This window comes from Chlorocebus sabaeus, chromosome 20 (assembly GCF_047675955.1).
Source record: "Chlorocebus sabaeus isolate Y175 chromosome 20, mChlSab1.0.hap1, whole genome shotgun sequence".
In the NCBI taxonomy this organism is placed as follows: Eukaryota; Metazoa; Chordata; class Mammalia; order Primates; family Cercopithecidae; genus Chlorocebus; species Chlorocebus sabaeus.
The window spans coordinates 66,750,847-66,776,479 of NC_132923.1; the positions used below are offsets into that span (position 1 = coordinate 66,750,847).

The 25,633-nt window shown below is 34.5% G+C and overlaps 1 protein-coding gene across 2 annotated transcripts in view; it reads left to right on the forward strand.

Annotated features, from left to right (window-relative positions):
• LRRC40 (leucine rich repeat containing 40) overlaps window positions 1-16,317 on the forward strand; it is a 63,369-nt gene extending 47,052 nt beyond the window's left edge. Inside the window, exons 10-15 of one of the 2 annotated variants that reach the window (XM_007978313.3) lie at window positions 1,217-1,325; window positions 5,166-5,273; window positions 8,570-8,680; window positions 9,893-9,970; window positions 12,446-12,631; window positions 15,224-16,317. In XM_007978313.3, coding sequence (XP_007976504.1) covers window positions 1,217-1,325; window positions 5,166-5,273; window positions 8,570-8,680; window positions 9,893-9,970; window positions 12,446-12,631; window positions 15,224-15,329 — 698 coding nt within the window. In that variant the 3' untranslated portion in view covers window positions 15,330-16,317. The remainder of the gene's footprint in view (window positions 1-1,216; window positions 1,326-5,165; window positions 5,274-8,569; window positions 8,681-9,892; window positions 9,971-12,445; window positions 12,632-15,223) is intronic. The other variant, XM_007978314.3, reaches the window with a different exon arrangement.
• Window positions 16,318-25,633: the final 9,316 nt, after the last annotated feature.

Genomic DNA, 25,633 nt, shown 5'->3' on the forward strand with positions numbered 1-25,633 from the left:
GAATACCCTATCTCATTATATGATCATGGTAGTATACATAGATATTTTTAAAACAATGCTGGATTTTGTTGCTGGTTTAATACTGTCTCTCTGCTTATTTAATTTTGGCACTGTATTGCATATTATTTAAAGTAACTTAACCAAACTGCTAGGGGAGTAGTACTGCTACTAGAGCATTAACTTGATGTTAATACTTTCCTTGATGTCCTTTCATTTCTGTTTGATATTCTGTCATTTATTCTGTGCTACTTCTGTGAATAAAGTATTCATACGATACTTGCATGAGAAACAATAATAGCTTTATGATTATTGGCTAATGAATAACTGATGAGCTCAATGCAAGAGGAATATACTTAGTAATATTCAACAGATGTTTATTGAATGCCTGCTGGGCTGAAGCAAGATCAGTTATACTACTAATTTTTTGTTTTCTTTTGGCATGCCTTCTGCTCTTATGTGTTAATGCTGGGACTGTTTCATTGTTTTCACATTGTTGAAAAGTGATAGTCTTATTTTACTTCTCTATTGTTCAAGTCTTTTTTGCAAAAATAACACAAAGCCATTTCTTTTAAAATGTGTATTTTAAAAAATATAATACCATAAACAATCTCTGAAGATTAGTAAGGTGGTTGATGTTGTGTGAATGTGTGAGTATGCAGCATGTTAGGAAAATATCTATAAAAAATAAAGTATGCATTTGCGAAGAAAAAAATCTTAACATATAAAATGTACCGGAGACTTAGCCAATTATGCAGATTGTCAAATTTTAAGTGATTGAGGATAATCAATTTTGTTGTCTCCTAAACTGAAAAGCCTGTGCTTATTTGGTAGACATTTGGGGGAAATAATGGTTTTCCTTCATTAACAAATTTCTTCTAGTGGACCATATTATTTTCCTTAAGAGGAAGGATTGCTTGTTATTTGTTTCTTCTATAGAACCATAGTTATTCTATGAAGGTTCTTTCTTACTGCTAAATTTCCTTTCGGTAGGATTCGTTAAACAGTTTTGAAGCCATGCTACAGTAACTTTATTTTCTATTAATTAAATATTAAATTCCAGATTGAGATTTGAGCCATTGGAAATAAAGCATATGACTAATGGCATTCTCATCAATAATATCTAGAAATCACATACACTGTTTTAATATATTATCAAGAATTTTAACAATGACTCTATAGTATTAACATTGGCTTCATATAACTTTTCTTTTGCTAGATGATGGACCTAGCCAAAGTGAATCTGCTGCTGAGACTGCCATGACACTACCAAGTGAATCCAGAGTCAATATACATGCCATCATTACATTAAAAATATTGGACTATAGGTATGTAATTTATTATTAGTATTATTATTATTGTAGAGATAGGGTCTCACTGTGTTGCCCAGGCTGGACTTGAGCTTCTTGGGCTCAAGCCATCCTCCTGTTTTAGCCTCCCAAAGTGCTAGGATTATAGGCTTGAGCTACCATGCTTGGCCTAATTTATTTTTTTTTTAAACACTACCAAACACATGGGAAAGTTTTCAGAAAGAAATCCTTCAGAAAAAAGGACAATTGATGAGGAAAAATTCATCAGAGTACTTGACTTAGAATAATAGTAATTGCAAAAAACCATGATGAAATAGAAGGATATTAAAAGTATAGTAAAAATAGAAGGATATTAAAAGTATAAATGACCTTCAGTGTCCATTCCTTCTGCAGTTTGTGTTTTACTATGCTTGAGAGAGAGATGGTTTTGTTAATAGTGATATTTTTATAATGGGAACATTATTATAAAAAAAAAGAATGACCATATTGATAATAAAGTTCTCTGACTCAGTAACCAGCATCCAGAGAGAATTTCATATTGGTGGGTGTCTATGTTAGTAAGTAAGAAACTAGTATCATTTGGTTAATGAAAACCTTGACTAGCAGGCAAAGCTTGAGTGGTTGTTCCCTGCTAATTTATCTGAACATAAGTCAAATAATGTATCATAGTAATAATGTGCTATGGTAGCAAATATTCCAAAACTGAAAAAATTACAAGTTAGTATATAAATTGAGACGAAGCCAAAAACTTTTAAATATTTTTTATGGAAGTATATTAAATTGGGAAAAGAAGATACCTATGTAGAAATTGAAGGTAGTTGTCAGGTATCCTTTCAGTACTGTCTAAGGCAACAACAACAAAAACATAAGCAATACTGTCAAAATTTTTGTAGCAATTGGTTCATTTATGGGTATTGTAGTGAAAATACAAAAGAATATAGGCTAAAGTCAGATAAGTGACTAGATTTATTCAAGAATCTACACAGCCAACATCAGTGTATGGTCTTTTATCCTTAATGTATCAGTAGGAACTATCTTCTTAGCAGTCAGGATACAGTCTCCATTTCACATTTGTTGTGTTTCATTTATATTGTTCTCACCTCTTGCCTGCGACTCTTAGAAATCACTACTCTAAGCTAAATTTCTTTTGCCACACTAACACAGGTAGCACTCTTCTGTACTTACATTTGACTGCTTCTTACAGAACATGGCAACCTAGCCTTTTTTTTTTTTTTTTTTTTTTTGAGGCAGAGTCTTGCTCTGTTGCCCAGGCTGGAGTACAGTGGCATTATCTCAGCTCACTGTAACCTCCACCTCCTGGCTGGCATTATCTCGGCTCACTGTAACCTCCACCTCCTGGCTCAAGCGATCCCCCCACCTCAGCCTCCCAAGTAGCTGCAATTGCTGCACGCTATCATGCCCAGCTAATTTTTTAATTTTTTGTAGAGATGGGGCCTCTCTATGTTACCCAGGCTGTTCTTGAACTCCTGAGCTCAAGTGATCCTCCTGCCTTAGCTTCTCAAAGTGCTGGGATTACAGGCATGAGCCACCATGCCTGGCCAATTTAGCATATCTTATCTTCCAAATAATATACCCATTTATTCAGTAGGTATTTTTGAAGTCTACTAAGTATCAAATTCTGTGCTAGGTATCATAAATAAACTGATTGATGAGACAGACTTCATTCCTGCCTTAGGCTTTTTTAGCTTAGAATTTCTTTTATGCCTGGCTTCTGCCTTCCATTCTCTCCTATAGAGATATCATTTATTGAGTCTCTATTCTAAGGGGACCTAGGGCGTTGTACTAGGTACATATGCTGTTGCTTTTAATCATGCAGACAATCTATAAAGCAGTATTGGTCCAATTTTATTTGGGATAACCATTTCTACTTCTTAAAGGCACAGGTATCACAAAAGCATAATCTTAGGTTGCTTTGATTCTAAATGTATTGGAATTTGTTTTTCTTAAAGACTTTAACAGGAAAGGAGTATCCTATTTAAAATACAAATTCTCAATCTCAAGGCATAAATGCTTTCAATTAAAATTTTTAAATAGCATGAATCTTTTAAGTCTGACTAGCATGAATCAGTTCCCCATGAACTTGAGCATTTGTGATTGAAGAGATGAAAATGCTGCATCTACACAGAAGAAAATGGGATTCTGAAGCAGAAGTAGAAGGCATAATAACTGTGAATTGTAGGCTGTCTTTTCACATATTTGTATTACAACGTGTTTCTTATACAATTCTTCCATATTATATATTATATGTGATGTTTTTTCTGTTCATTCATTTGGCATTCCATTGAAGTTTCTTGTAGGTGGATGACATTGTGTTAAGCACTAATAATTTTTTTTTTTTTTTTTTTGAGATGGGGTCTCGTCCTATCGCCCAGGCTGGAGTGCAGTGGCGCAATCTTGGCTCACTGCAAGTTCCGCCTCCCGGGTTCATGCCATTCTCCTGCCTCAGCCTCCTAAGTAGCTGGGACTACAGGCACCCGCCACAGCGCCCAGCTAATTTTTTGTATTTTTAGTAGAGACGGGGTTTCACTGTGGTCTTTATCTCCTGACCTTGTGATCTGCCTGCCTCGGCCTCCCAAAGTGCTGGGACTACAGGCGTGAGCCACCATGCCCGGCCAAGCACTAATAATTTTAAAAGAAGAATGTAAGGATAATGGCTAATTATAACATTAAAAAAAAAAAAAAACAGTTAAATCTGCAAATGTTAGAGTTCTATATAGTAGTCCTGCTTATCTTAAACAGTTTCACTTTCTGCAATTTGGGTTACTTGTGATCAGCTGCAGTCCGAAAATATTAAATGGAAAATTCCAGATGTAAACAATTTATAAGTTTTAAATTGCGCACATTCTGAGTAGCGTCATGGAATTTTATGCCATCCCTCTCCGACTTGCCCAGGACATGAATCATCCCTTTGTCAGCGTATTCATGCTGTATATGCTACCCATCCTTAGTCACTTAGTAGTCATCTTGTTATCAGATTGAAAAAAATATGGTATATACTATATAAGATTTGGTCCTCTCAGAAGATTCTGGCATCCCCGGGGGGTCTGGATAAAGGGGAACTACTCTATTTTCATTTAAGATTAAATTTGTATTTTATTGAAAACGTTACTGAAAATTTTAATAATAAGGAAATTTATTTATATTTACATTTGAAAACATGTGGCATAAATAACAATAAATAGTCCTTCAGATTCTAATGTCACAGAACTGAGATACAGGGGAGGTAAGTTACAAAGCTCATTAATGGTAGAAATAAGAATAGTTTAATCTCAGTCCTCTGCTCTGTCTACCTTGTCACATACTAAAGGAGAGAGAAATTGGTTTAGGTTACTAAACTAAAACTAATTTTAAACTTATTAGACTAATTTTATTTTAGTATAATGTTGAACTTTTAAAAATAATTATTATCTTGCAGAAATTATATACCCAAACAAATTTGACAGAAAACTCCTTTTATAGATTTTTAAGATGGGACAACAACTAGGTTTTAAAATTATAGATTTAATTCTACTTAGAGGTAAAGGAATGGGCTCCATTTACTTTATGACTTGTAGATATCTTAGACTCCGAAGATAAATATCTATTTTTATTCACATTGAGTATATGAATGCCCAGAAAATGTGGCACAATATGTTCTAACACAATATGTTGTCTGAATTCTTAACAGTGAACCTTTTATGGCTTGGTAGATTATGTGGCATTTATTACAAAATTTTATAATCAATGGCTTTGAAAAATTTCATAAAATCTTTAAATACTTTTAAAAATGAAGAGTAATAATCCTATCTTTTTGGACTGCTAAGAATGGTTCGTTTTTTAAAACCATTTTTCATTTAGTGATAAACAAGCAACTTTGATTCCTGATGAGGTGTTTAATGCAGTAAAAAGCAACATCATCACTTCTATTAACTTCAGTAAGAATCAACTATGTGAAATTCCAAAAAGGTAAGAACTATTTATGATGTCATGTCTATAGGTTGTGACTCATTCTGTTGTTTTTCCATCTTGATTGCAATCAAAATTATTTTTATTGGTTTTTAAATTTATATGTAAAAATTTTTACATTATTAATATTAGAGGGATTTAGCAAAATGTCATTAAATATTTACTGACACAATTTTATCATTTGTTCTGAGAGGTATAGAGGTTTTACAAAGTTTTGTTTCTTTTTCTTTTATATTTAAACTTGGAAAATGGGTATAAGAATTATTAAAAACATTGTTATTTTTCCCATATAATGAAATATAGGGAATATATATATATATATATATATATATATAGCCATACAATGAAATGAAGTATTAGGGAAAAGTATTAAGAGACTGTCTAACATCAGGTCCATATGGATTAATAGGAATTTCCATTTGGGGCTTTATGTTAATAAAGCCTAGAATTTTTCCACTGATAAGAAAAGCAAAATTAACTGAAGCCTGTTAATATTTTTCTCCTAGAAAAGGATTCTTCACATGCAGTCATTTACTTTATACTTTGTACTGTTTAATAAATTTTTTTGTTGTTAATTATAGCAAAATCTTTAGATTATAAGAAACAATTAATTTAGTATATTGTTGAACTTTAAAAAACATTTGTTATCTAGCAGTAAACTATATACCCAAAGAAAGCTGACAGATAATCTAGCAGTTAAAACAACCCAGTGTGAGACAGGATAGGGTACTGATAAGGAACTTGAGCAATAGAGTCAATTGCTTATACCATATGCCAGACCTGCTGTGTAGTTTTTGGACAGGTTAACTAGCTGTTCTTAGTTTTCTCACCTGTGAAATAGGGATAATAATGGTGCCTATTTATAAGAATTAAACTAAATGACATAATCCACACAAAGCATTCAGCTAGAGCCTAATGCTTTTATGCACGTAAATACTTAAAAGGAAAAAAAAAAGGTGATGTCGTGGAGGAGAGTGATGTGATGAATTGAGGAAGTTGAATGACTTTCATCTGACTATCATAATTTTTTTAGATGTCTAAAACTTTTAAAAAATGAGACAAACTATAATTTGCTTTCTATTTCACAGAGCATAGTTTAGGGAATGTAGATCTTAAAAGATGACAAATTTAAGATAGTCCATGGCAGAAGGGAACTCTAGTCTGTCTTCTGGTTCTCTCTTGTTTTAAAGGACTGAGAGGATATTTGATAGAATCGAGCATTTAGATTTGCTCTCAGATAGGACAGGTTTGCTTTTGGGAATGTAGATCTTAAAAGATGACAAATTTAAGATAGTCCATGGCAGAAGGGAACTCTAGTCTGTCTTCTGGTTCTCTCTTGTTTTAAAGGACTGAGAGGATATTTGATAGAATCGAGCATTTAGATTTGCTCTCAGATAGGACAGGTTTGCTTTTGGGGGGGTCCTGGAATAAATAAGTTAATTGGGAATAAAGATAGACTTAAGAGACATTAGTTATTATTTACTGCCTCATTTTATCTATCTGACTCTTCTTTTGCAAAACAATGTCATTCTTTTGACACAGCTATTGTATCACATTTTGAGCCACTTAGAATGTCAAGAAAATAATCAAGACATGCCTTATTACGGGGACATGTTGCTTTAAAAAAGCCATGCTTTTCTCTAGAAAGTTCCCAAACCACTTACCCTTTGTAAAAAAATTTTAATTAACAATTCATACTTTTCACCAAAGATTATAAAAATAATATATATTCATAAAATTTTGGGATAAAGAAATATATCAGTTGTAGTTTCATCACTGATTTACTCTGTTAACTTTGTGGCATACTGCATATTTTATTTCAAGCTATTCTCCATTTGGAGTTATACATGCAATTTATATCTTTTTTTTTTTTTGAGACAGGATCTCACTACCCTGACTGGAGTTCACTGGCACAATCACGGCTCAGTGCAGTCTTAACCTCTCAGGCTAAAGTGATCCTCCCACTTCAGCCTCCCTAGTGGCTGGGACTACAGGCATATGCCACTGCAGCCCGCTAATTTTTGTAGAGACCAGGTTTTGCCATGTTGCCCAGGCTAGTCTCAAACTCATGAGCTCAACTGATCCACTTGCCTTGGCCTCCCAAAGTGCTGGGATTACAGGTGTGAGCCACCGTGCTTGGCCATAATTTGTATCTTGACTGATTTATTTGTCATAAGTATTTTTCTGTTTATAAACAATACTTTAAAAATGTAATTTAACTATATACTATAAGGTTGATTATGAAAATAAAGGAAACATATTGTTTTTCTAGGCCAGATTTCCAGAAAAATTATTAAGTCAGAGTTTGACTCTTGATATATCAGAAAAAGTTTTATCAGTTACACATTGAAACTCACTGTCTTTCATTACATCTTTTTCAGCACAGCATTTTATATCCTTTCTTTTTTTTTTCTTTGCTAATGTGATATAGACTAAGTTGTACAACTTTCATTTGGTTTTCTTTTCTTTTGTTTTTGAGACAGAGTTTTTCTCTTGTTGCCCAGGCTGGAGTATAGTAGCGTGATCTCAGCTCACTATAACCTCCGCCTCCCAGGCTCAAACAATTCTCTTGTCTCAACCTTCCGAGTAGCTGGGATTACAGGTGCCCGCCACCATGCCTGGCTAATTTTTTTGTGTTTTTAGTAGAGGTGGAGTTTCACCATGTTGGCCAGGCTGGTCTTGAACTCGTGACCTCAAGTAATCCACCTGCCTCAGCCTCCTAAAGTGATGAGAGTACAGGTGTGAGCCACTGCACCCAGCCAACTTTCATTTGTTAGTAAATCATATTAATAACAGGATTAAAACTGTAAACCTTGATTAGGCTTACTTACAAATGTTTAATTCTTCCTCTTTAAGTTTTAAACTAAAGCTCCTTAGTGGTGATACAGCACTTTTGTAGTAGAAAACTACTATGTTACAGATGTCTGTCTAACAGTTTGTCTTATTGATTCAAGTTATTAACAGAATAAAGTATAAAAATTTTCTAGATTTGATTTTTCTCCTTCGTGCCATAGTTGGTTTAAATGCAAAATAAATAGTTTTTTTAAGTGAAACTTTAATGTACATCTAAAGCCAAATAGAAACTTTTGGACAGATAAGAGTGAGCCTTTTTTAAAAAATTATTTTTATTAGTTACATATCCAAACTCATTAATGTTCCTGTGAAAAAGTAAAAGGTACAAAAAGTCATAATTAGCAGAAGTTAAATATAGGAATTTCCTCCTTTGATCTGCTTACAGTTTTGAAGTTCTGACAGTGAATTCAAGTGCTAACATTTAAAAATTGTTTTTGTTTCAGGATGGTAGAACTGAAGGAAATGGTTTCTGATGTCAATCTCAGTTTTAATAAACTTTCCTTTATATCCTTGGAGTTATGTATGCTTCAAAAATTGACTTTTTTAGATCTCAGGTATTTATTGATACTATTGCTTGACTTTTTAAAAAGTTGTAACTTGTCTTTGAGTTTTGCCTAACTTATTCCTTTTGCCTCATATTTTCCTAGGTATGTATGGAAACTGGCCTTTATTTATTAACAATAGTTTAGGATAATCCTAAAATAGTGTTTAGGAAACCCAAGAAAGAATTTAGGAAGAATACTGTAATCAGACATTTATCATTTGTAAGCAATTTACAAGTTATGTGATAAGACAAAATTACTGAAAATATTAACCCATTCTAAGCAAAATTACAAATAACACATGGAAAGTATTTTCTTCACGTTGTTTCTTTTCTGAAAGTAAATAGCATAAAACCAGCTGAGTGGGTTATTTAACACAACTTAATGCAGACAATAACTGGAGAAAAGTACAGAGAATATAGATATAGAAAAAGAATATAGATTGTACTGTAGAAAGTATGACTTTTACATATTATGCTTGACTTCTGAACACAAATAGGTTAGAGAAAAGTATTTATTTGTAATAGGTAGTCATCTAGTTGGGAATAATTTTCTCACAGGTATTTTCATTATTAGTAGTTATATTGGCTTTAAAATCCTTTTATCTTTTTGTTAACTTTTCTTCTAACATTGCTCCGAGATCATTCCAACAGTTAATAAGATTTTCTTTATTGCCATGTTTCATTGTAAGAGCTAAAAAAAAAAATAGTCATTGTGTAGCTTTAAATTCTAAACTTAGGAATAGATTTGCCTTATACCTATGGAGAAGAAAACTCCAAATCTCTTAATAGAACTCTTTAACTTCCTGGTTCATTTTTAAAATAATTTTTAAATTCCTCTTAGAGTAGAATTTCATGTATCATATGTATTAACACCAATGAAATATTTATTTTATGTGGTATTATAGACGTGAGGGAAATATTAAAGACCCCACTTTGAAGGAGTTAGTTTACAATGTTTACCACGTAATCACTATTAAACCTATAAAGAATTCATTGCATTATCAATTGGTTGCATATTGATATTATTAGGATTTGGCATACTAATCGAATAACTGCGGTAGGTGACTGATTCAGAATTCTCAGAACTCAGCCTTAATAAAGTCAGATCAAGGACTGACAAACTGATCTACATATTTTTTTTCCTGCTCAACATTTTAATTATAAATTAAATTTGTAAAATTTTTCAAACTTTGTGAATCATCTGTTTTGATTTCCAATTTAGGAACAATTTTTTAAATTCTTTGCCCGAAGAAATGGAATCACTGGTAAGACTACAAACGATCAATCTTTCCTTTAATAGGTAAGAGACAGAACAGACAATTCTAATTGTTATTCTGTGGAAATATGTAGATCTTTCTTATTGGAGAAAACAACTAAAAGACAAATAAACAAAAAGGCCCCTTCTACTTTATTTCAATATCCAGATTTTATTTTCACTTAGTTCTTCTTGGAGTTAAAAATATTATTTTCTTAGAATTCTCATAGTTGATGTCTAACATATTTTTTGTTTCTTTTTACCGTTTTGAGAAACCTGTAGCCTAGAAAGACAAATATTCAAATAAATAATTACAGTTGCTCTAATGGAAGCATAGTGCAGGGGAAAATGTCTTCTGAGATTACTTCAAGGTAGAGGAGATAGCATTGAAACCGAGGTTTGAAAAATAGACATTTGCCAGCCATTCAGGTAGAGAGCATTCTAGTTAGAGCAAATAGCTTATGCCAAGGCACAAAGATGTGAGAACATATGGGATGTTTGGGAAACTTCAAGAAGTTCAGTGTGCTTTGGACAATCAAACAAGCAGGTAGAGGAATAGAAGGAACAGATAAAGGTTGGCAAGTAAGCAGTAGCCAGACCTTGAGCTTTTTATGCTCAATGAAACTTAGATTTTATTCTGCAAACACTATCAAGATACTGCAGATAATTAAGAGTAACATATTTATTGAGAAGAGCTTATTCTGCTGGTGCTGTACTAAGTACTTTACATGTAATAGCTCATGCTTACAAGAACCCTACATAGTGGGTTCTGTTACTGTGTTCATTTAAAAATCAAGGATTAGAAGCTAAGTAACTCATCTAAGGTATGCATAAATAGTTAATTATACAGCTGAGATTTGAGTCCAGGTGGTTTGGCTCCAGAAGTTGGGCTCTTAACAACTATGTCACATTGTTTCTTATGATGAAAATGGATTCTAAAGACAATTTAATTAAAATATGAATAACTGGCCAGGTGCAATGACTGACACCTGTAATCCCAGCACTTTGGAAGGCCAAGGTGGGCGGATCACCTGAGGTCAGGAGTTTGAGACCGGCCTGGCCGACATGGTGAAACTCCATCTCTACTAAAAATACAAAAAGTAGCCAGGCGTGGTGGTGGCCTGTAAACCCAGCTACTCTGGAGGCTGAGGCAGGAGAACCGCTTGAACCCCAGGAGGTGGAGGTTGCAGTGATCTGAGATTGCATCACTGCACTCCAGCCTGGGCGACAGAGCAAGACTGTCTCAAAAAATAAATAAATAAAATTAAAAAAATAAAATATTAACAGCTAATATTTAATGTAACCCATATAATGTCCTAAGGTCTTCAAATATATTCATTTAATCCTTATAACAAGTGTATATGCTTAGTACTATTATTATTCCTCATTTATAGATGAGGAAGCTAATGCATAGTGATGTTAAAATATTGCTTATTTAAATTTTTCTTCTGTCTGCTCCATTACTTGTGCTTCCTAGTATATAGATTGCACCATTATTGTCATTGTTTTAAAATATGTGCACTTCTCAGATCTCTCCTAAGTTTTACTTGTGAATTGAGCTATCAGTTTTATATTGTGTTGTCAATTGAGCTAACAGTTGCCTTGCAAGTGATATCTTTGGGGAAGTGCCAAAAGCTAGCCTAAATTTCTGTGTTATCAGATAATTATCTTGTTCATGGGTTGCAGGGAGGGAAGAGAAGAGCCTACTAAGGGGTCATTTGGTCCATCTGTACTCTTGGCTATTGCTTCTCTAGTCTCACTGGAACTTCAGCACTGCTTTGAGTTTACACTTCACTGTTGCTTTTTTTCATCAAGGCAGCAAAGGAAGGGGACAGTATGCGGAAGTGAAAAGGCCAAAGCTCTCCTTTCCGACCCATTCTTGTATTTTCTAGTCAAGGCTGCAGTTTACCTTATGCTAAAACTGTGCTAGCCTTTCTCCCCTGCGGGGTCCTGAGCCATTTTTGTGTTAATTGAAAGTATAGATTTGAGAGCTGTTAGCCTTCCCATATCTTGTGGCATCTTCGGGGTTGCTTGGACAAGAAAGCCAGCAGTCTATGCTAATTTGCTATCTTTTTAAGAACCCGAAGTGTACTCATTTTGGAAGCTTCAGTCAAAGCAAAATATAAATCTCGAATTTTACTTAATATATTGGGAGTGATTATGTTTCATAAGAAGTAAAAGTGAAAGGAAGAATACCTACATGGATACATTTAGAGAAGATTTCCTCTTCTCTTGAATGTGAACAGAGAAACATGGGAAAATTTACTCTGAACTTTTGCTGATTTTATACAATAAATAGTAAGTGTTACAAGTTTGTCTGCTTAACATGTATTTCAAGATTTTCAAAATTAGCCCTTTCTCTTTATTTTTTGTAAAATTCAAATAAAGGACCTAATGCCAATTACAGAATAACATAAACTAAAGAAAAAACTATCATGTCAAATTTAAGATAATCTGTTTTAAGGAAAGTTTTAATGTCTGATTCCAGTATATTTAGGTGTTCTGTTCATGTATTAATAGGTTTAAAATGCTACCTGAAGTTCTATATCGTATCTTCACACTTGAAACAATTCTGATTAGTAATAATCAGGTTGGATCTGTGGACCCGCAGAAAATGAAGATGATGGAAAATCTGACCACGTTGGACCTTCAAAATAATGACCTTTTACAAATTCCACCAGAGCTCGGTAATTGTGTGAACTTAAGGTAACTACACCATTCTACTGCTTATTTCATTTATTTTATTGATTTATTGAAGTGATTTTTCTTTTTGAGATAAATTTGCAAGAAGTTAAAGTAACAGATTTAATATCCTGTTAAAAATAACAAGTAACAAAACCCAGAGTACCAATTCTGTTTTTCAAATTTTACCAAATGTATATTTTTAGTTTTGCTTATATGGTATATATGTAAATATAATAACTAATTGTTTCTAATGGCACTTTGCTTATCACTGTGTATGTTTATAACCTGAATCTCTACTGCATAAAAATGTCAGGGAAATATTAACTCTTTAGCTTTGAATGCAGGGTTTTTTTGAAATTGATTGCAGATTACCACCATTCTATTTCGAGCCCAGCATAGTCTTTCTCACTCTTTACATCTACTGTTCCCTCAGCATCAGGTACTTTTACCCTGTTTTCATCAATAATTGGCCTATTGAATGTCACCTTTGAAAGCCTTCCCTGTCCTCCAAGCAGAATTAGTCCCTAACCTGATTTCCCGTCATGCTTCATTTGGACTTATTTATACGATTTTTGGGTCTTTCTTTGGAAAAGAGTTGTCCCAGTGCCTAAAACATAGTAAACACGCAGTAAGTGCTTATTAAGTGAATATAAAGGAGGTTTGAGATATCAACAGAAAACCAAGTGGTTAAGCAGAATGGTCAGGAGTAATTTAATTGCTGAAAACTACATATTAATGATTCGGTATATTTTCCTTCACTGGGGCAACACTGGTATCTGCTGTAGTACCTCATATTAGTAAGTTATAGGAGACAAATACAGTTGATTCTTATTCTTTGTGGCAGTTATGTTCTGTAGACACTCTGAACACGCTGTTAGTGAATACTGACCTATTGCTGGGAAATACAGGGATTAGGTTCTTGCAAGAGTCTAGTCACAACATTTTCAGCAACCAATCAATATATAACTTTGTTATATATGTGTTTCGGTAGCAACACATAATTTAATATTATTAAATTCATTTAATATTATTGTCATTTAATATTCATTGTCATGTCATTAACATTGAAATCATGGCCAACAGCACTATAATTCATGCCTGAACAAAGCTTACCTGACACATGTATTTTTTTCATAATCCCATTTGTCCTTAGGAAGACTAGACAGTACTTTAGCATTACACTTGGTGACCATTTAACACAGTGAAAACACCAACAAAGGTATGAAAATTTGAAGTGTGGCAGTAAATGAACCACCAAAAAGGACCCGTTTACAATATAAGAGCTGAAACAAGAAGACAAAGCATCACCTTGTTCAACCTCACCTGGGAACATGCTCGTGGGTTGACTCCAATTTTTTGTTCCTCCCTGCATGTTTATGAATGATCTCGGAAGTGCCACACATACTGATTTGGGGGTTACAAACTTTAGTGAGTAGGCAAGTTTGCAAATATAGTACCCACAAATAATAAGGATCAACTGTAATCAACTTTTTTCTAGAAATTAAGAAAATAAGTCTTGAATTCCCAAGAAACAGAAATATTTGAAGGTATAATTTAGATCAACAATATGGTGTGAGTCCTTTGATTTTTATTTATAGAAACACTTAACTTAAAAAGTAATATAAAAGCCTCTCTTAACTGAAGATATTTTATTATATAATGAAACAAAACAAGCTTTTAAATCTTAAGTTGAACTCTCAGATCATGTAAATAGATTTATATATGTATATCTGCTCAAAGGAGGGAGAGAGCAGAATGTGTTAATGTTTTGGGGAGGCAAGGGGTAGAGCAGTGGTGGTGATACATTGGTTACATTACAGTCCTTGGCTTGGATGACTCTTGCTGATATTTGTTTAAATCTTACTTGATCATTTAGTATATAGTCATTTAATAAGATTGAGAGGGCTGGATAAAAGGGTGGTTCAAATCACAACTCCACCATTTAGTAGCTGTTTGATCTTAGACAATATTTCTTACTTCCCTAAATTTGTATTTCTTCATCTATTAAAATAGAACTATTAATGGCACTTACATCATCGGATTGTTGAGAGAGTAGGATTGTTAAGAGTTAGTGAATATAAATTACTTGGCTCAGTACCTTTCACAGAGTAAGTATTCAATTAATATGTTTTGGGTTATTAATTAGTTATAATTCTAATGTTTACATGCTCAGATTTGAAAAGGAGCAAATAGCCCAAGCATGGTGGTTCATGCCTGTAATCTCAGCACTTTGGGAGGCTGAGGCGAGCGGATTACTTGAGGCCAGGAGTTTGAGACCAGCCTGGCCAACATGGTGAAATCCCCTCACTACTAAAATTACAAAAATCAGCTGGGTGTGGTGGCACACACCTGTAATCCCAGCTACCCGGGAGGCTGAGGCATGAGAATTGCTTGAACCTGGGAAGTGGAGGTTGCGGTGAGCTGAGATTGCACCTCTGCACTTCAGCCTGGGCAACAGAGCGAGACTCTGTCTCAAAAAAAAGAAATAAAAATAAAAAGGGGCAAATAGAAAAAAAAATACACAAATTTTATTTATAAAATTGCAAATGAAATTAGATGAAAAACCTTGTTAATGGAAAATGTTTACATTCTCAGTTTCTCTCTTTTGTTTAGAACATTACTTCTGGATGGAAATCCATTCCGAGTTCCTCGAGCAGCCATATTAACCAAAGGAACAGCTGCTATACTTGAATATTTGAGAGACCGAATTCCTACTTAACATGGAGTTGCTTTATAACCCTTGTCATGTATTATTAACCCTGGTTAATTCTAAGGAGGATATAACATTTGTTTTAGTATCATCTTAAAAAATGATTGCTATAATTGATCTTGTAGTTTCCCAGTATCACCTGCCCATTGGTATAATTAGCCTGGGCCATATTCACTGCCAGTAAATATTTTTACATTTTTATTTAAGATTTTTGTAAGGTGTTGTATACATTTGTAATGGTGATAACCACAAAGTGTTCATACATTTGTTCTAAATGTTTTGCATAGGATTTATCCTACTAACTTTCATTTTCTTATAGCAAGCAATTTCTTCAAAAGTGAATTTTTGTTTAATGTGGTTTAGTATTATAATAACAAAGCATTTTTGTAGAACTGGTTTTTTTTCTCATTTCTTTTTGTATTCCATACAATGTGACCAATTGACTTGAATGTGACTAGCCAGTTTCTATGTTTTTGTTAGATATAAAATTAAATCGAATTTTGTTGAATGCTGTTCTTCGGCATTTAAAAAATAAGACCTCATCTTGGGCCACATGTCAAAAGAAAAAGGAAACAAAAATATATTAAAAGTAAGACTTTTCATTACCCATGATAGGACTTTTGTGATGTGACTAATCTCAGTACACATTTCAACTTAAAACCTTTTTATTTACAGCACTGTAATTTTAAAATTTACTTGCAATCTTGGTAAGACTAAACTTGCACTATTTTTCTAAAAGGGAATTTGATATAGATAAACTTGATTTAATAAAAATTAAATATCATTTTTGTTTACACCAAAATTATCAGAAATAGGTTGATTAGTCATTATAACACCATATGATTCTATTAACAAGTCAATTCAGTAGCATGTATATCAATTTATATAGATAGATAGATAGCTTTTGGATGATTGAGGCATGCTTATATTATGAAAAAAATTGCTAATAAAGATAAATACTACATGTTCAGAATAAAAGTTACATTTTTCAAATATTGATTACAATGTTTATGTTTTTGTTTTAAAAAACATGCCTTTTCAGCTGGGCTTGGTGGCTCACGCCTGTAATCCCAACACTTCGGGAGGCTGAGGCGGACAGATCACTTGAGGTCAGGAGTTCAAGACCAGCCTGGCTAACATAGTGAAACCCCCATCTCTACTAAAAATACAAAAAACAAAACAAAACAAAACAAAACTACCCGGGCATGGTGCATGTGCCTATAATCCCAGCATCTTGGGAGGCTGAGGCAGGAGAATCACTTGAACCCAGGAGGTGGAGGGTGACAGAGTGCCGAGATCACGCCACTGTATTCCAGCCTTGGGTGGCAGTGAAACTCCATCTCAAAAAAATATAAAAACAAAAACATGCCTTTTTCTTATTACAGCTCTGTTGCTGACTACGAGGTCTGCTTTGATAGTAAACAAAAGACACTTTACAATAAGGTGACATTTTATTATTTATACAATAAGGAGACTTTTATGTTATTCAAAACACTTTTTTAAATACTGAAAAAGTTGAGTACACCAAAGCCGAAAAATGGCTCTGCTATACACTGCACAGCATTATTTTAGTCCCTGTATTTTGTATCTGTACAGAAAGCATCTTCAAAATGCATTCTAATCACATTGTACACCTTTACCAATTAGTGTCAATACATAAAATAAAACTGGAGAATACAGCTTGCATTTGCAAATTAACTGACAAAGTAATTAATTTCACTGGTTCAGTAAATTTAAAATATAGTTTCATAGGACTTCCTTGCACATAAAATGAAGCAGCTTTCAAGGTTGTTATGGTCTCATACTGCAAAAAAACCAGTAAGTACATTCACGATCTATGTTAATAAAGTAGTAAATATGTCTTCATTCAGTTTTATTTACATCAATATGTAGTTCAACTAAAAAGTACTTTTAATTGTGATATAGTAGTCTTTTTAACACATACAAAAATGACAATTTTTTATATATAATTTAAGCTCAAAATCACAATTATCTCAAAATATTAATTACAATACAGCCATTTCAGTTAAACATGTTGTGATTTAATTTTTTTTTATAAAATGGTAAAATTGTATTATTAAAGTAAGCAATTTGTTTTGAATTGGCTAGAGTACACCCAAGTAGAAAACCTTAAATGTTAAGAGGTGTTTCCTGCCCCCTCCCACCCGAATTTGTATACAGCCACCTAGGCTAGCAAAGAGACAGAAAAGGCCCCAATTTATAAAGATTAAGCCTCTTTTGCTATACTGCTGTGGCTTGTTGGTTCTTCCATAAAAGCTTTACAAGGGGAGTGTCAATAAACTATGCAGTGAAATGCATGCATTAATATACAATATGTCTATGTAAAATGTCAATGTTTACTATTGCACATAAAAGATTCACAAAGACTGCAAAAGAAGTCATAAAGAAGCACTTTCTCTACCAGTCGAATATTGTAAATTTGAAAACGACTTGATAATATAATGGGATTTCTTTGAAATTAGATCCCAATTCAAGTTCTTTCTCTGGGTAAAGGAGCTCTGGTTACTTGGCCTTAAGATGTCACTGTTGTGCTGCACATATGGTAGTGAAGTCAGATATCATTTAAAAAAAAAAAAAGTCTAGAGACTATCTTCATTTTACTAAACTAGTGACCCAAAGTTGGATCACTGCTTAGGAATTTTTCTTAAACTTACAGAAGAGTGAAATATTTCACTAACTGAATTATATGACCTGAAATGAGAAAAGGAAAATTTATGTGTGTGTGTTTGGCATATGGGAAAATACTAATTCATATAGGTAGAATTAGAACTTCTTTATAGAGCAGTAAAAGGATTGTGCTCCAAAATAACTGAGGTCAAAAGTAATCAATTATCAAATAGTTTAGGAAAAAATAATTTTCATAGATACTTAAAAAACATCCAAAACATAATATCTAGTATCCTTTTACATATAATTTTTAAGAAACCATCTGAAAACCTACCACTGTCTTCCTTCAGAATTGCTTATGCTAGTTTAATATTTGTTTTGTGAGTAGAAAGAGCCTAGTTCATGTTATGGTTTTCTTATATATACCTGGTTGGGGGAGCCCTTGGGCCGTTACAAAGTGGAAAAAATAAAACTGTAGTACTTTCGATAACCGACAGTAATCTTGCAGTCATCTCACTTTTGTCAAGGTCTTTTGTGGTGGTCTTTAAAATTTACAAACAGAATTTGGTAGATTTACTTCTAATTTTGCACTAGTAAAAAATTTCTTCTTCATATGAAGACAATGTTATTATCTTTAAGCTTCCTTTAGTCCCTACTGAGTACAAAGAGAAACTTGATTGGCTCTTCAGACAAAAACTGCCTGGTTTATCTGACTATCAATTACCTTTCTCTTCATTTCAAACAGAAAATAGGCTTGCATTTTCAAGGATGAAAGTGTACTTGAGGATGTTCAAGAGAAATGCCCAAACATTATAAAGCCGAAGTATTAAGCATTCATTGCATTCCACTGACGCTAGGTGTCATCAAAGCTAAAACCAAATTTTCTAGAGTAAAACTTAACATACAACAGTCCGTACTGACCTGAACCAGATACCTTTTCCACATTCAAGACAAATAGAGTCCTCTGAGTGGAAAGACTGTAAGTATTGAAAATAAAAATTATTTCAACAATATATTCTGAAAATCAATGACCTTTCTAGCAGATATGGGAGCTTCTTTATGTTGTCTGCCTGAGAGTTTCATCTTGCTTTTCCTATGGACTTTCCAAAAAAATTACATAAGATTTCCTGACTAAATAAGACACATTCTTTAGTAGAGGGTTGGGGAAGGGTAAGAGGAATGGAGAGATATAAAGAAATACAATGTGATTTCTTTTGTCCATTTGTCAAATGCTTTCCTTAAGCTATTAAAAAGGTCAATTGACCTGCATACCTGGGCATTATTTAACCTCATTATTTTAGCTGTGCAAAACAAATGTGCAAAGAAAAACACCTCCTATGTATGTGTGCCTGTACATAGACACAAAACCTGAGTCACAATAAAAGTTTTTAATATAAGAAAGCTTTTCTTAATATAGGAAAATAACCTTTAAAGACCCAAAAATATCTTTGTATACTATAAGCAGCTAACTTTAAAACTTCCATGTACTTAAGTATCACATATTTTATAAGATCTAGCAAAAAAGGATCACTTACATTTGATAATTTTCTTAAGTATAGCTGAGATAACCACATTTTTATTTCTAACGTGTATTTTCATTCCCCTGAATTCATTGATTTTTTTTTTTTTTAAAGCACATTCACTTAAGTCCTGTTTAATTTCTGACAAACAGTTCCTGCTTGTTTCTAGATATTGAGGACATAGGAGATTTAGGATTGCTAGGCCTATAATTTAGTGCCAAGTCGCAATGGAATTCCAAAGTTCAAAACAAAATATGTCATTTTATTAAGAGAAACATTATTTGCAAAAATATTTATAGACAGAGTTGGGCCAAAGTCTGCATGAAGCTATTCTTCTCTCATTCACAGGCTCCCTTTCTACTGACTGTTAACTCTTAAAAACCCTTTCTTTCTCCATGCTCCATTTCTTTATTTTTCGGTAGCCTTCATACCTTTTTCATACTTGAACCCTGAATGGTCCCAACTGAATGAAGCTCCCTTGCTCATATGCAGCTACCAGTTACAATGTCCTCTTTTCTAACCTACATCTTTGTTATCTCTTCCTCTTTATGAGCTTAGAACTCTGGGATGACTCCTTGGCCTCACCTCCTCTGCCACTTAACTACTCATTAGGGGAAAATCTGCTTGCATGTTCCATTGCCTTATTAGACACTGATTTAAGGCTCAATTCAGGACATACTTATTCCCTGGGCTACACCTTAGATGCTAACTGAGGAAAGTTTATAGAAAAATGACTGAAAGTTGCTTCTCGATGCTGCTCCCAGTGGTCCGTGTCATTAATTATGCATTTATGTCAGTTAAGTCGCTGATACTTAGGGAGAAGGGAAAGCCGTCTGAACCAAAATATTCAGTCTTTGCAGCTGTGATTGGACAGGAGGGCCTTTGAATACTTGGATCAGTAGTTAAAGAGATACTGGGCAGGGCCCTTGAATGCTTTTTTTCTCAAGCCCAGTTTGGGAATAAGGTGGAAAATGCATGCGAGAGAGTAAAGGATTAGAGGCATTAGCCAAGGGAACTGTAGTCAATTCCTGACTTTTTATATGATAATTGCTTGAGGATCACCAGAAGGATTTTGTCCTGTGCAGAAGACTAAAAGCAGAGTCATACTTTCTCTGCCAACAGACTTGTTGCCATGGGAACCAGTGCAGAAAAATGAAAATATGACAAGAAGCCAAGGATTAAATGTAGAAAATTGATAGGGAGTTGATTTCTACATGGCAATTTAAGCATTGAGGATTTAAAGAAACAGGATATTCCTTATGTGGCCAGATCAATGAAAATGGACAAAATGACTTGCCAGTAGCTGGCCCTAGGAGGCTGAGGTGTGAAAAATGCAGGGAGAAAGTAGTAAGCATGCTGTAGTTTGGATAAGGGGGACTCTGTAAAATCTAACTCCACTCCTGATGAGGTTAAGCTTCCAGTCCAAATGTTAAAATTAACCGTAGGATCAAATATACCCTTTGGAAAGGCATGCCCATACTTAGCTTGATAAAAGCGGCCTGATGTAACAATTCTCTTTTCACCTTTCCAAAACCAGCACATACTACTCGACAAGATTATTGCATATCTAGTTTATTATTGCTTGATGCATCTTTTCAAATACTCAAAAACAAAAAAACCCACCATTTGCAAATCTATGCCTCCCTTCCCCCAATAAGGCAGCTATTGTAAGTAACCTAGAATTAAGTTTCTCATTAAGGAAATAATGATTTTACTTCACATGATACAAGTCCTCCTTGTGTACCTTTTTCTGTCATTCAGTCAGTACTTAATAATAAACTGATCTGGTACGATTCCAGGAAAACCTTTAACAAGGATTTGGAGTTTCAGCCTAATCTGAGAAGGACTTACATGTTGCATTTTCAAAGGCTCTAGGAGAATGTACCTGCTGTGTCCCCGAAGCTTTCCTGAAAACCTACAATTAATGTCTCATTCTATGACTTCAGCTTTGGCCTATTTTGAAATGCAGTTGCTCTAAGGTGATATAGGAAGGTCACCCTGTAAAGGATTTGATTTAACCCTTCCTGCAGAGCTAGTTTTCAAATAGTAATGGCACGGTTCACCTGATGTCCTCTTCTTCCCTCACCCACAAAGGAAAAACTAAAAACATAACGTCCACCTAGGCAATGGGGAGGGCTAGAGGCCAGGAAGTAGGAGACAAGCCATTATAGCATAGTAGTCTTTGGGGTACATCTGAATGTGCAGTGTTATGTACACTGGACAGATTTCACTAGACATGCTTGTTTTCTTTCTCACTTAGGACTTCCTGATCTATTTGTCAGAGTTCCTTATTGAAGCCTTTGACAATCTCAAGGGGTTATTGAAATGTCAAAAGCTCATTAATTTCCTTTATCCCAAGAGGACTTAATTCTAAATTTGAATTCTGAAATCCAATAAACCACCTGAATTTTCTATCACTTGCTGTTTGGAGGCCAATTTGATAATACATGCAGGACCCTAAACAGAGGTTTGAATACTGTGATATTGCTGACACTTACAGAATTCCTTATATCGATATTCTAGTGACTTTCAGGATTGGAGACTTACGTGCTTGGTTTTTGCAGCAGGAAGCATTAGAATAACCTGATGTAGGACTAATTGAAGCTACATAAAGCATTGCTTTTTCCTAAAGACAGGTAGGCAGATCTCTTTCTTAGATAGGCAAATAAAGCATAATAGGGTCTTCACAAGCAGCTAGGCCTTTGAATTTAACATGATAGAGACTGCTGTTTTTCATTTCTAACATGATCTCTTTAAAATCAGGTAGCTGATGTCTGGAGGAAGACTAGCTGCTCAGGATTAAACTAAGAATGATTAGCTTTTGTTGTGCCTTGGCACTGATCCTCTCACTGGTAGATCATACCTTGGACAAACGAGCTCCTCCACACAGAAAGGCCACCAGATACTACTTATTTAATGGTTTTACTACATCTATGCATTCTTCAGATAAAAATCTAAAATAGTTACAAAAAATCTCATAGGGTATTGAGAATTTAAATTTGGATCCTTGAAAATTTTTAAACAATTTGATTAATCCTCTCAACTTTCTATGAGGTTGTATAAGTGATTATTTGCTATATCATGTACTTTAAAGAGTTATAGACATAACTTACGTAGTTTCCCTTAGTTTATCATATAGCTCAGTCAAAAAGGACCAATATCCCTCATTTTAGAATATTTATTGCTCTCTACTACCACAAGTATTTGGAATTTAAAAAAAAGACTTTTAAGTAGAATAATGATGTCTGTGTAGTAGGCATTGTGCTTTACAGAACTGATACTTTTTAAAGGGTGGCTTCTCCATGTTGACAACTGAATATACAAAGATACAGAGCTTTTTTTTCAATACCTTTCAACCTGGATCTCCAGTAATATGCCCAAACTGGTACTTGAAGGTCAGGAGTCCTTTGATTAAGTATTTAAAGGCACAATCTCCATTTTCAAATGTAAGCATGCTGCACAATCCATCGCATATTTTTAATAAATTCGCATTTTCTAAGTTGATGCGCCATGACACTAAGTTTCTACAAGGAAAAACCAAACACTTCATCACAAAATGGCAGCTAATTTTCCAGACCATAACTGAACTCATACACTTTTTGAACTTAACTTTATTATACAGTCGCAGTTCTACATCTAGGCTAATCCTGAGTGAAAAATCTTTGATTTTAACCTCTAAGAGCAAGCAAAAACTCTGGGATTTTGTTGGAAATAAAGTCATATGGGCTATTAATATTCTCTTGCTGGTGTAATGTAATCTCTAAAGAGATTCTTCCCTTAGAATAAGTTGTAAGGATTTAGAGGCTACACTACTTAGTGCTTAGAGAGGCTGCTAGGGCAGCTGTAATTGTCAACACTGGAGAACTCTTAAGCGAAGGCTCTGGCTGCATAGGCCATGTCAGCATTTCGGCTGCCTGTCTAAATGACACGCATGAGACTTGATCTGTGTCTGCATAATTCCAGGCCTTCTTTAGTTTTTTTACTTCCTAGAAAACTTTATCTTATGGGTTGTTCAAGTTGCATTTCTTACTGAACTCTAGTGGGTCCTATCAGGTACTTACACACAAAGCAACCCCCAGTAGTGGAGTGTTTGCTAACAGTAAAGAGTGTAATGTTTTCCTTGTGTGTAGGTACATGGTAAGTGTTAAAGATATGCAAGTCCACTAGATGTATGTACATTTTTCTTAGGTGTTTAAAACACAAACGCATTATTTTAAAGCTTTCAAGGGACACTAATGGTTAACTTCTCTTCTTTCCTCAGATTGATCCCTTTAGGTGGAACAGTGAGCCTTTGTTATCAAGTCTTAAGATGAAGTTCCTTCCTCCAGAAAGAAGGAGGTGCCCTTGATTCCTGCAAGCCCCCTCTGACTTTGACCCAAAAAGGCTACTCCTCGGAAAGACAGAGTCAAGAAAAGTGGAAAGCTCGAGCTTAGCTAGTCTGTTACTATCTCTCCATGATATGATTTATTCAGGATGATATTGCAGTTATTTATGTCCCCACTGTCACCTGAGCCTTGTCCTTTTTGACAAGATATATATATATACACACACACAAGGGACAAGAACTTTCCTTCCTGAGATAACAGAAAAACGTTCCTTAGGTCATATTGTAAAAGCAATAGAGCCAAGGATGGTGGCTCATGCCTATCATCCCAGCACTTTGGGAGGCTGAGGTGGGAGGATCACTTGAGCTCAGGAGTCCGAGACCAGCCTGGGCAACATAGCAAGACTCTGTCTCTGCAAAAAATAAAAAACTAGCCAGGAGTGGTGGTGCATGCCTGTAGTCCCAGCTACTCAGGAGGCTGAGGCTGGAGGATCACTTGAGCCCAGGTGGTCAATGCTGCAGTGGGCCATGATCATGCCACTGCACTCCAACCTGGGTGACAGAGCAAGACCCTGTCTCAGGAAAAAAAAAAAAAAAAAAAAAAAGGGCATTAAAAAGCAATAAAGCAGAAAGGAAGCATTTACCATTTTACTAAACTGTAAGAGAAAGCAAGAATACAGTGTTCTCTCCCCATATTTTGTACCTACACGATAGCACTTATTAGACTCTGTGTGTGTCTCCCCGCTAGACTGTTTCTTGAGGGGAAGGAACATGGCTTATTTATATCTGTATCTTCCATTGTTCTTATAATAGAATTTTGAACATAACCTTTTGTTCATTAACATTTGTTGATTAATTGAATGCACAGTGAGAAAAAGACAAATTGTTTTAACAGTTTAATAATTTTTTTAAAAAAGGATAAACATGTAGATTGGCTAGAGAACAAACCTTAGAATGGTCCAGAGGCAGACTTACAAGAGAATTACTTAAACATCCCTGTATTCAAACCTACAGGTCTGGATGAATATTCGAAATATGAGTATATATTTTGGGGTATGGGTGAACCTGCTGGGCATATTTATGGCAAGACCAAGCAAAAGAAGAAAATATAGTCCCTTCACTTTGAGTAGTTTATGATGACCTAGGGCCCTAGGTGACACGGATAGTAACTATCATTTTTTGGGAAATATGTGGAAATGCAAAAAAAAAAAAAAAGTGCCTGATGAGATATATAGACACACACACACACACACACACACACAGATATTAATTCCCAAGTTTGAATTTCTCTGGGAAACAGCCACAAATGCCTGAACTGTTTGCTAGCAACATTCATCGTTTTATAAAGAATAGAGCAGTGATGTTCTGCTGGAATATCCGTCTTGATCATAATGAGACTGTGAGAGCCTATCAAGTGCAAGACACCTGTTGCTTAGTTGAACGATTCTACAAGTACGGCTGAAGATTTATGTCCCCAAACTGGCTATCAAAGATGGCTGGTTTAAAACAATCAAGACAGACAGTGAACAAGTCCCATTCCCTAAAAGTGATTTTTTTCTCCAGGATATCATCATCCAAACTGTTCTTGCCTTGTAGTATTTGTCTATACTGTCTTGATTGTTTTAACAATCTAACAACTTTCTCTTTTACAGATTTTTAACAACTTTCTCTTTTTCTCTTTTACAGATTCTAGCTTAATGATCATCAATAAAAGCGGAGTCTTGAATATGTCAGTTATTCACTTATTTGTCAGGGTGGTGACAGAATTGGACAACCAGCACCCTTGGGTTGGGGGAGGGGAGGTGTGCATGAAATATTTCAAAAGGATCTCAGTGCATTTT